Here is a 12,855-nt window from a genome sequence, read left to right as displayed (position 1 = left end):
CAGATAGCCGTACCATAGGTGCAACCACAACAGAGGGGTATCTGTTGAGAGGCCAGACAAACGTGCGCTTCCTGAAGAGGGACAGCAGCCTTTTCAGTAGTTGCAGGGGCAGCAGTCTGGATGATTGACTGATCTGGCATTGTAACACTATCCACTAAAGGGCATGCAGCATTACTGTATGGTTAAATGATGATGGCATCCTCTTGGGTAAAATATTCCGGAGGTAAAATAGTCCCCCATCCGAATCACCGGGTGGGGACTACTCAAGAGAACATCGTTATCAGGAAGGGGGGGGGGGGGGACTGGCGTTCTACAGATCGGAGCGTGCGATGTCAGATCCCTTAATCGGGCAGGTAGGTTAGAAAATTTAAAAAGGGAAATGGATAGGTTAAAGTTAGATATAGTGTGAATTGGCGAAGTTCGGTGGCAGGAGGAACAAGACTTCTGGTCAGGGGAATATAGGGTTATAAATACAAAATCAAATAGGGGTAATGCAGGAGTAGGTTTAATAATGAATAAAAAAATAGGAGTGCGAGTAAGCTACTACAAACAGCATAGTGAACGCATTTTGTGGCCAAGATAGACATGAAGCCTGCGCCTTCTACAGTAGTACAAGTTTATATGCCAACTAGCTCTGCAGATGACTAAGAAATTGAAGAAATGTATGATGAAATAAAAGAAATTATTCAGATAGTGAAGGTAGATGAAAATTTAATAGTCATGGATGACTGGAATTCGATAGTAGGAAAAGGAAGAGAAGGAAACGTAGTAGGTGAATATGGATTGGGGGGGAAGAAATGAGAGGAAGCCACCAGGTGGAATTTTGCACAGAGCGTAACTTAATCATAGCTAACACTTCGTTCAAGAATCATAAAAGGAGGTTGTATACATGCAAGAAGCCTGGAGATACTGATAGATTATATAAGACAGAGATTTAGGAACTAGGTTTTAAATTGTAAGACATTTCCAGGGGCAGATGTGGACTCTGACCACAATCTATTGGTTATGAACTGCAGATTAAAACTGAAGAAACTGCAAAAAGGTGGGAATTTAAGGAGATGGGACATGGATAAACTAAAAGAACCAGAGGTTGTTCGCTTATGCTCTCCCTGAAACTCTGTACAATGGACAAGAATGGGAGAAAGAAATACAGTAGAAGAAAAATGGGTAGCTTTGAGGGATGAAGTAGAGAAGGCAGCAGAGGATCAAGTAGGTAAAAAGATGAGGGTTAGTAGAAATCCTTGGGTAGCAGAAGAAATATTGAATTTAATCGATAAAAGGAGAAAATATAAAAATGCACTAAATGAAGTAGGTAAAAAGGAATGCAAACGTATCAAAAATGATATCGACAGGACATGCAAAATGGCTAGGCAGGGATGGCGAGAGGACAAATGTAAGGATGTAGAGTCTTATCTCACTAGGGGTAAGATAGATACTGCCTACAGGAAAATTAAAGAGACCTTTGGAGAAAAGATAACCACTTGTATGAATATCAAGAGCTCAGATGGAATCCCAGTTCTAAGCAAAGAAGGGAACGCAGAAAGGTGGAAGGAGTATATAGAGGGTCTATACAAGGGTGATGTACTTGAGGGCAATATTATGGAAATGGAAGACGATGTAGATGAAGATAAAATGGGAGATATGATACTGCGTGCAGAGGTTGACAGAGCACTGAAAGAACTAAGTTGAAACAAGGACCTGGCAGTAGACAACATTCCATTAGAACTACTGACAGCCTTGGGAGAGCCAGTCCTGACAAAACTTTACCATCTGGTGAGCAAAATGTATGAGACAGCCAAAATACCCTCAGACTTCAAGAATAATATAATAATTGCAATCCCAGAGAAAGCAGGTGTTGACAGATATGAAAATTACCAAACTATCAGTTTAATAAGTCACTGCAAAATACTAACACGAATTCTTTACAGACAAATGGAAAAAACTGGTAGAAGCCGACCTCGGAGAAGATAAGTTTGGATTCTGTAGAAATGTTGGAACACGTGATGCAATACTGACCCTACGGCTTATCTCAGAAGCTAAATTAAGAAAAGGCAAACTTACATTGCTATCATGTGTAGACTTAGAGAAAGCTTTTGACAATGTTGACTGGAATACTCTTTCAAATTCTGAAGGTGGCAGGGGTAAAATACAGGGAGCGAAAGGCTATTTACAATTTGTACAGAAACCAGATGGCAGTTATAACAGTCGAGGGGCATGAAAGGGAAGTAGTGGTTGGGAAGGGAGTGAGACAAGATTGTAGCCTCTCCCCAATGTTATTCAATCTGTATATTGAGCAAGCAGTAAAGGAAACAAAAGAAAAATTCGGAGTAGTTATTAAATTTCCGCTTCCAGAAGTAGTTTTGATACGTTTATTACTGGATCACGTGAAGCACAGTCTGTGAATTTTCTTCTGTCTTGTCTATCTTTGCAAACCTTTATCCTTCCAATGGGGTTTTCAACTTTGGAAATAAAAGAAAGGCGTCCCCAGGGGCAAATTCTGGAGAGGACGGAGGATGAGGCAGCACATGACTCGTGAACCATCAGACGAACTTGGCAGCAACATAATGCATTCTAAGCTGCTGTTTTAGGATTTCATGACATGATCCAACTGAACTGTTACATTCTTCTGCTATCTCTTGAATAGTCAGTCTTAGATTGGCACGCACAATGTCATTGTCGTTCCTGACGTGAGTAGAAACTGAAGGGCACTCGGCACTCTGAACGAAGATCACCTTTAACTTCCATCTGGCCATTTTAATCAATGTGAACCATTCATAACACCGAGTATTGCTTAAGCACTCATCACCATAGGTTTCCTGCATCATTTCATTCGTCTCTAAAGGTTTTCTTGAATTTCACACAAAATTTAATGCAGACACGTTGCTCTTCTAACTATGTCATCTCGAAATTCACAAAGTGTGCAACACAACGTTTTACTCAATACAACACTGAACAATAACTAACAGACATACAGTAATGGAACTTCCGGCATTTACACGCTAAACACAGGCGTGTGCAGAAATGTCAATCGCATTTCGCCCCAACACACCATTGGTGCAAAATTACCAATTTGAACTGATTCATATTCCATTCACATTTGGAGCACAGGAAGAATAATTGTTTGAATGCCTCTGTGCCTGCAGTAATTATTCTAATCATATCTTCACAATCCCGATGTGAGCAGTACGTAGGAGTTGTAGTTTATCCCTGGAGTAATCGTTTACAGCCAGTTCTTGAAAATCCCAATAAACATACTGAATCACAGTATGTTATTTAGTAATTCTATGCAACACAATGAGTTTCAAATCTGTGTTGTATCACTTACCCTGCAGTTTTCTTGTAGTTTGTCCGTATTGATTAACTCGAACATTTTCATTTTTTCACTAAAAAATTGAAAATCCAGGCTGGAATAATGACAATATTTGAAAAGGGTAGATTGCTTCTCACCTTATAGAGGAGATGTTGAGTCCCAGACAGGCACAACAAAAAGACAATTAACAAACAAGGCCTTATTCTGAAATGGACGACATACACACACATTCACACAAAACAGCTCACATACCCATGACCACTGTCATGGCTGCCAAGGCCAGGCTGTGAGGAACTGTACATGATGGGAGAAGCAGTCTGGATTGTGGGGATAAGGATGAGCTTGGGGGGGGGGGGGGGGATGGCAGTGTAGGGACAGGGAACGATAAAGTGCTGCTTGTGGGAGCATATGGGAACAAGGTAGACAGAGGTAGGTCAGCTGGGTGCAGTTGGGAGATCCAGAGGAGGGTGGGGGGTGGGGAGGAGAGAAGTTAGAAACTTTGGGGGCAGTTGGAATTGAAGACTGTGTCGTACTAGAGTGAAAACAGGGAAGGGGATGCGATATGTGGGTGAAGAACAATGATTACTGAAGATTGAGGCCATGAGGGTTACAGGAACATAGAATACATTACAGGCAGAGTTCGCACCTGCAAAATTCAGAAAAGCTCGTGTTAGTGAACCACATAGCACAGGCTGTGGAGAAGTCATTAAGATTAAGAATATTGTGTTGGGCAGTGTGCTTAGCAACTGGGTGGTCCAGCTGTCTCATAGCCACAGTTTTGTGATGGCCATTCCTGTGGACAGACAACTTGTTAGTTGTCATGCCATAGTAGAAAGTCGCACAGTGGCTGCAACATAGCTGGTAGGTCACTTGACTGCTTTTGCAGGTGGTCCTGCCCTTGATGGGGGCAGGAGATGCTTGTGACAGTGCTGAAATAGGTAATAGTGGGAGGATGTATGGGACAGGTCTTGCGTCTAGATCTGTTTCAGGGATATGAGCCATGGGACAAACGTTTGGGAGCAGAGGTGGGCTAGAGATGGACAAGGATATTGTGTCAGTTCGATGGATGGTGGAATACCACTGTGGGGGGATGGTGAGGATAGTGGGTAGAACATTCCTCATTTCAGGGTACAACAAGTAGTAGTCAAAACTCTAGTGGAGAATGTGATTCAGTTACTCCAGTCCTGGGTGGTACTAAATCCTGTGACTGAATGATGGGCTTTGGGAGGCAGTGGCTAACTGGAGAGATAAGTCACAAGAGACCGGTTTCTGTACAAGGTTGGGAGGGTAGTTACAGTCTGTGAAGGTTTTGGTGAGTCTCTTGGTATATTTCAAGAGAGATTGCTTGTCACTGAAGATGTGACAGCCATGAGCGGCTAGGCTGTATGGAAGGGATTTCTTATTATTAAATGGATTGCAGCTGTCCAAGTGGAGGTATTGCTGATGATTGGTAAGTTTGTATGGATAGCAGTAATGACGTAGCCATTTTTGAGGTGGAGGTCAACATTGAGGGAGGTGGTTTATTGGGTTGAGGAGTTCCAAGTTAAGCAAATAGGGGAGGTGTTGATGTTCTGGAGAAATGTGGACAGGGTGTCCTGATCCCTAGTCCATATCATGAAGATGTCATCAGTGAATGTGTACCATGTGAGGAGTTCAGGATTCTGTGTGGTTAGGAAGGATTCCTCTATATGGTCCATGAAAAGGTGGGTATAGAGTGGTGCCATGTGTGTGCCCATTGCTGTACCACAGTTTATTTTCATTAGTTTGTCATAATAATCTGGTACAATAATTTACTGAGCAGTACTTTACAGCAATGTCTGATGTACAGGTGATGAATGATCAGCTATTTCTTTCACAAGTAAACATCTTATACTACTCAAGAGAGTGTACATAATATAACTGGAGAAACATGTATTTCACAAACACATTTCAAGTGATGTGAAGTGATCATGTGATAGGCCAACCCCGCTCTGAAACAATGTACCTAAAATTAAGAAAATTAAACAATGGAAAATCTAGGATGTAACAATATTATAAAAACGATAGTTGCTACTCACCGTGTAGCGGATACACTGAGTCACAGATAGGCACAACAAAAAGACTGTTACAAAATAAGCTTTCAGCCAACAAGGTCATTGTCAAAAATACACACACACACACACACACACACACACACACACACACACACACACACACACACACACTTACGCAAATGCAACTTCTTACACACATGACTACAGTCTCAGGCAGTTATCTGCGACTCAGCAACTATCCTTTTCATAATATTGTTGTATTAAGAAAATTGACAGTGAAAAAGAAAATGCACTCAAAAGCATTAAAAAGTGCAGGTATTGTAGAGCTGAAGATAAGTGTAAAGGAGCTAGAAAATTCATTCTCCATTATAAAAATAAAGTACAGCTCTGGGTAAGAACAGTGATTTGCAGAAAAAAACAATAAACAAACATTTATTACATGCAAAAAGGCAGATTTCAAACTGCCATGGCCTCGAAACTCATTACCAACTTTGTTAATAAACTATGTTATTAAAGTACTAGTTACCAGGCAGTGATTGCCTTGCTTTGACTTCGTAAAATACTTTCTTGTGAATCTGGATTCTCTCCCCTATTTATTCTGATAAATTGAAAAATACGTTTGAAGTATAAAAAAAAAATCACAAATTGTCTGAGAGTCTTTGCCATAGATGTTGGTGGTGAAATCAACTAGCTATAGTTTTGAATATAATTTAATTTAATACTAGTTTTTGTATATGATGCTGTTGAATGTGTGGGAATGAGGCAGAAAATTGGGTTATCCACTACACTGTGAGCTAATGCTGAAATAGTTCATTTTTATTTACTTTCCAAGTACCATGCTGATGCTTTCATAAGAATGTATTTGCTCTTACTACATTTGTATTCCCTTTTGCAGAAGGTTATAGCTGATGGCATTATGACACCCAGACACTCAAAACGTGTGGCAAGAACTGTACCAAAGACAGTTGCATTCATTGATCTCACAGACAGTCCTTCAAAAATCAATAAGTAAGTAATCACTACAATAGACGGTACTTAATGTTCAGAGATAACCTTCCTGTATAAAAGGATGAAATAGCTTTTAGAATTTATTTATTATGCTGTGGGGTTAGGTGTGAGACCCTATTTGACCCACATTCTTAACAAGTCTTCAGATGTAACCGCATTTTGTTTTTTTCTTTCATTGCTATTGCAAGGCATGCATTTGTAAGCTTTATAATTCCAGAAATATATACAGTATTTTCTCCTCCTTGGGTGCATACCTATTAATCTGTACTGCTATGCATGATATTTGTATAGAGTTTCTACAAAAAATGATGAAATACTGAAGACCTGTAATAAAATAGATTGCGTAAGTCAGAATGTGAAACATCTGGTGTGCGTGTGTGTGTGTGTGTGTGGGTGTGTGTGTGTGTGTGTGTGTGTGTGTGTGTGTGTGTGTGTGTGTTTTTGTGTGAAGCAATTCCCGGGGCATTGCAAGCGCTACCTACAATTCCTTCTCAGAAAAGAAAGCTAACTGCTCACACTGATGGTACACATGCGTAAGTCAGAATGTGAAACATCTGGTGTGTGTGTGTGTGTGTGTGTGTGTGTGTGTGTGTGTGTTTTTGTGTGAAGCAATTCCCGGGGCATTGCAAGCGCTACCTACAATTCCTTCTCAGAAAAGAAAGCTAACTGCTCACACTGATGGTACACACTGCTTGCAAGACACAAGACATGCTTCCTCTGCACCACTCCTCTCCCTAGCAGCATACTATGCACTGCCATTTAAAATACACCAAGTTAAAATGTGTACCCTACACTTAGTGTTCGTAAATCGGTTGATTAATGATCTCCTTATAGAAACTGAAAGATATCAGGCTGTCTGCGCATTTTGTCCGACCACTGCTGTTGTTGTTGTGGTCTTCAGTCCTGAAACTGGTTTCTGTTCGAGCTCTGATTTCTCTTATTTTATTTTGATGATCATTCCTACCTATATAGTTTGGGCTCAACAAAATATTTTCGCGTTCGGAAGAGAAAGTTGGTGATTGAAATTTCGTAAATGGAATGGTAGAACGATGGGTTCGATGACGGTTTGGATGTACCGTGCACTATTCAGTGTCCCCTCGACGATCACCAGAGGTGTACGGCCAGTGTAGGAGATCGCTCCCCACACCATGATGCCGGGCGTTGGCCCTATGTGCCTCGGTCGTATGCAGTCCTGTTTGTGGCGCTCACCTGCACGGCGCCAAACACGCATACGACCATCATTGGCACCAAGGCAGAAGCGACTCTCATCGCTGAAGACGACACGTCTCCATTCGTCCCTCCATTCACGCCTGTCGCGACACCACTGGAGGTGGGCTGCACGATGTTGGGGCGTGAGCGGAAGACGGCCTAACGGTGTGCGGGACCGTAGCCCAGCTTCATGGAGACGGTTGCGAATGGTCCTCGCCGATATCCCAGGAGCAACAATGTCCCTAATTTGCTGGGAAGTGGCGGTGCGGTCCCCTATGGCACTGCGTAGGATCCTACGGTCTTGGCGTGCATCCGTGCGTCGCTGCGGTCCGGTCCCAAGTCGACGGGCAGGTGCACCTTCCGCCGACCACTGGCGACAACATCGATGTACTGTGGAGACCTCACGCCCCACGTGTTGAGCAATTCGGCGGTACGTCCACCCGGCCTCCCGCATGGCCACTATACGCCCTCGCTCAAAGTCCGTCAACTGCACATACGGTTCACGTCTGCGCTGTTGCGGCAAGCTACCAGTGTTAAAGACTGCGCGATGGAGCTCCGTATGCCACGGCAAACTGGCTGACACTGACGGCGGCGGTGCACAAATGCTGCGCAGCTAGCGCCATTCGACGGCCAACACCGCGGTTCCTGGTGTGTCCGCTGTGCCGTGCGTGTGATCATAGCTTGTACAGCCCTCTCGCAGTGTCCGGAGCAAGTATGGTGGGTCTGACACACCGGTGTCAATGTGTTCTTTTTTCCATTTCCAGGAGTGTAGTTGAACATGGTGCTCCACAACAGACCACCCCACATGTTCACATGTTAACACAGCGACTTCGTCAGTTAAGATTGCTGTGGGCAAGGGACCATCAGGACTCGACGTCCAACCAATGCAAATTTTTTGGCTCTTCAATTGAATTACATATTTCCTACACTAGGTCATCTGATTTGATCCATTATAAAGGGTTTGAAAGCCTGCGACTGTGAAAGCAATAGGTTTTTTTTAATAAATAATTCTTCTGCTGTAAGTCACGATTTTCTTTATTTACTTTTCAGGCGACATGTTTCGGGAAATGATGCCCATTTTTAAGTGTGTTTTCTGTATGTATTAGGCCATTCCTATGTGATGTTCTCAATGCTTCATTTCGTTGACTTTACTGCAACATATAAGAAACACGCAAGTTTTTAGTGGGTTATCGATCTTTTTGTGAAGTTAGTAGTGAAATTTAGAGGAATTTTGGTCCATTTGTGCAGAGTCTCACATACACTAAACATCACACACAACTTGCTGTACACTTGAAACATAGAAAATATCTTACATAAACAAAATGGTTACAAAGATGTTCCTACAAGTAGTCCACAGAGATAACGTTATAGGTCTTTCACAGAGTATGGTGTGCTTTTGTATAGAGGTTATTTATCTTAACAGTTTGAATCATAATTCACTTATATCAATTTTACAAATGTGCTTATTTCTGTGTGTTACTATTTTTATCTAAGTATACTATCAAAACATCTCAAGAAATTCACTTTAAAGTTTTTTGTTTAATATTTTTATCTTCATATTTTCTGTAATGTGAATATATTTCCAGTTCTTCTAGCAAATCCATTTTATGTCCTTAATTAGACAGTGGAGTACATTGACATTTTGCTGTATTTTTCCAAATGGGTGTCCTGTGTTATAATGTGTGTTGCTATGGCTGATGTAGTGCATCTGTTGTGTGCTCTGTGTACCTGGTGTTGAAATTTCGGCCTGTTTGTCCGAGGCAGACAATAGAGCATTTGTGGCATGCTACCTGGTACAGTCCAGAGTCTGAATACGGATCATTATTACACTTTATATTATGTATTAGTTTTGTTGTAGCTTATTAGATGTAGAAAACCCAATTTTTACTTTGTGATTTTTGAAAATATTTGCAATCTTCTGTGATACATTGCCAATGTGTGTGATACTAGATATACATTTGTTTTTCTCTTTTTCTTTTGTGGTGCAGTTTGCATTTGCGTCTTGTTTCACTTTGTCTAGGATTATGTCAACCAAGAAAACATTGTAACATTGGCAACTCCAATCTTTTCATTGTGTTTATTTCTTGTTGCATGTTTTCTTGGTTCAATGGTATTCTGGTTGTTATATGTAGCATTGGCTTGTATACTGCCTGTTAATGGATATTTGGGTGACATGAGTTTGGAGGGATTGTGGTATCGGTCATTGCAGTTTTCCTATAAATTTTGAATGTGCATGTGGTGTTGTGTCTTGGTAATATTTAGGTCCAGAAAGTTGATGCTCCTATTTTGTTCATGTTCCACTGTAAATTTAATTTTCTCATGTAGATTATTGAAGTAATTTAGAATGTGTGTGATGTCTTTTGATATCCTCTTTCACTAACAGCAGTGTGTCATCTACATGTCTCCTATAAAACTCTATTTTATTTAAGCAAGGTTCTTGCCTCTTAAATAATTTTGTTGTAGGTGGTGGTTTATGTATATGTCAGCAATACTACCAGATATATATGATCCGATTGATAAGCCTTCTGGTTGTTCACAAATGTTGCCATTAAAGGTAAAGTAGTTGTAACTTAGGGTTAGCTGAAGGAGTTCCATAAATATGACAATATCTGTGTGTGAAAGTTTTTTTTGTGTTTCATAAGGTTCTTTTGTATTACTGTTACAGCTTCTTGTATGGGTATGTTTACATCACCAAGCTTTACTCAAACATACCCACACAAGAAGCTGTAACAATAAAACAAAAGAATATATGAAACACAAGAAACTTTCACACACAGAGACTGTCAAATTTATCAGCCATAGCAACACACATATATAATGCAGGCACACCCATTTGGAAAAATAGAGTAAAATGTCAGTGTACTCCACCGCCTAATTAAGGACATAAAATGGATTTGCTAGAAAAACTGGAGATATATTCACATTACGGAAAATATAAAGATAAAATATTAAACAAAAAAACTTTAAAGTGAATTTCTTCAGATGTTTTGATAGTATACTTAGATAAAAATAGTAACACATAGAAATAAGCACAATTGTAAAATTGATATAAGTGAATTATGATCCAAATTGTTAAGATAAATAACCTCTGTACAAAAGCACATCATACTCTGTGGAAGACCTATAATGTTATCTCTGTGCACTACTTGTAGGAACACCTTTGTAACCGTTTTGTTTATGTAAGATATTTTCAATGTTTAAAGTGTACAGCAACATGTGTGTGATGTTTAGTGTGTGCACAAATGGACCATAAGAAAACTGGAAGTACAAATTCTTCTAAATTTCGCCATTAACTTCATAAAAAGATTGATAACCAACTAAAAACTCACGTGTTACTTCTATATTGCAGTAACATCAACTAAATGAAGCAGACTCTCTTACATTGACAACATTACATAGAAATGGCATAATGCACAGAAAAAACGCACTTGAAAATGGGTACCGTTTCCTGGAATGCGAAATGTGAAAAGTAAATAAAGGGAATTGTGACTGGTAGCAGAATAATTATTTATAAACAAACCTATTACACTAGGTCTATTATCGTCTTCAGAAACGCTGTCATCGAGGTTGAACAGTGGCTCAAAATGTGCAGGGTGCAACGGATACAATTTGGTGGGATCAGCATTATGCTAGGGGAAACATTCTCTTGCACTTGCATGGGACCTATGATAGTAATTGAAGACACACTGACAGCTACGAACCTCCGGCATCACTTTACGCTTGATGTCTTCCCCAACAGCGATGTCATCTTTCAGGAGTATAATAGGTTGTTGGACTGTTTCCTGGAAATCATCTTAAATGATCATTTACCTCATTTTATGCTCCTAACATGTTTTTTCCTCCTTGAATATCAGTAATATTTTATAAAAGTCAAAATGAAATCCAAGCAATTTGAAAGCCCACTAAAATGCTTCGTTCAAGTCATGTGATGCCTGCGACATCACTAACTAGCTCGCTGCTCCTACTTTCGTAATGTTAATTCACAGTGCTGTCTTGGTTTGGAATTTACATTTCAGAAAATGTGTTACAAATGATGTGTAGTACCATACTGTTCAAATACATCTATGAAAGCTTCTGGAAAGATGTTTTTGAGTGTTCTATAGAATGAGAAGTTGCATAAAATGCGGTTGCACTGTACTGGCAAATTGCCACCCCATTGATGCACAAGTTCACCAACTTAATTAAAAATTTGTTTCACTGTGCAGTTAACATTAACTTACCTCTGAAATGTGCTCTCCCACTATTACGACAAAGAATAGAATCATTCAATAATATTAAACTCTTTGTGAAAATTGTTGTTTTACCCAACTACACCTCAATTATTGAGTAGCTCAGTTGTTAGACCAGTAGACAGTCAAATTTTATAATATGATGTCCATAGATCGCTTCCAAAAAAGTGAATCGCTTGTTTGCAGAGGAAATGCATTTATCCTCTGTTGTCCATTTCTCAGACTACGACTAATGTGAAGCTATATATAATACATCCCACAATTGAAACAACTCTTGCTAACACTATTTTTGTATTTCATGCAAAACTTTTAAAAACAAGAGTCCTGTTTATCCACAGTCTCATGCACTACCCATTGCACCACCAATCGTCTGCTAGAGACAGTATCTCTCCTATGTGTGTTAAACACAGGAAATCTGCACTAAGTTTTGCCAAGAATAATTTATTGCGCTTTGGGATATAGCTCATAACTGACAGTTGACAATCTAGTTATAATATACAGACACATTTGCAAAAATTCTATAGTTCCTTAGTTTTGAGTGAGTTTAATGGCTCTAAATGGGTGAAGTATAAATGCATTAACTTTTGCAAGACTTCCACTATCAGCATTCACACAATTCCTTTCTACTGTTACTTAAAAGCTATTATTATTTTTTCCATCACTAAATAAATAAACTGTTTGCAGAAAAAGTACATAAAAACCTCGTAACTTCATTTAAGGCATGTATAACACCCATACAGCTTTGTCTTATTCCTAGTCTGTGACAGCACAGAGCATTAGTCAGTAACGGAGCATTTTCAATCATCTGACCATATCTTGATATTTAATGATATTTTTGCTTTATTTACATAAAAATCACAGATATTTTGTGAGAATATTGATCTTAACTGCTATTTAAATGTTATAATGAATCAAAATAACAACATCCAAACCATGTTTTTAACATGGGAAAATAGCCTGTTGTCCATATCTCAGAACCAGAACTATGTTACAGCAGTATGAGGAGCATTCTATTGAATTCATGTTGATGTCTTGGCTATCAAATTTGTTTGATGTAAATCCTATG

At 39.7% G+C, this 12,855-nt stretch overlaps 1 protein-coding gene across 4 annotated transcripts in view; it reads left to right on the top strand.

Annotated features, from left to right (window-relative positions):
• LOC126284892 (uncharacterized) overlaps positions 1–12,855 on the top strand; it is a 93,756-nt gene that overhangs the window by 75,076 nt on the left and 5,825 nt on the right. For all 4 annotated transcript variants that reach the window (XM_049984150.1, XM_049984148.1, XM_049984149.1 and 1 more), the window contains exon 2: positions 6,239–6,351. In XM_049984150.1, coding sequence (XP_049840107.1) covers positions 6,239–6,351 — 113 coding nt within the window. The remainder of the gene's footprint in view (positions 1–6,238; positions 6,352–12,855) is intronic.

Source organism: Schistocerca gregaria, chromosome 8 (genome assembly GCF_023897955.1).
Source record: "Schistocerca gregaria isolate iqSchGreg1 chromosome 8, iqSchGreg1.2, whole genome shotgun sequence".
Classification (NCBI taxonomy): Eukaryota; Metazoa; Arthropoda; class Insecta; order Orthoptera; family Acrididae; genus Schistocerca; species Schistocerca gregaria.
The sequence above is the reverse complement of the archived record's forward strand: the minus strand, read 5'-3'. Positions and strand labels throughout refer to the sequence as shown.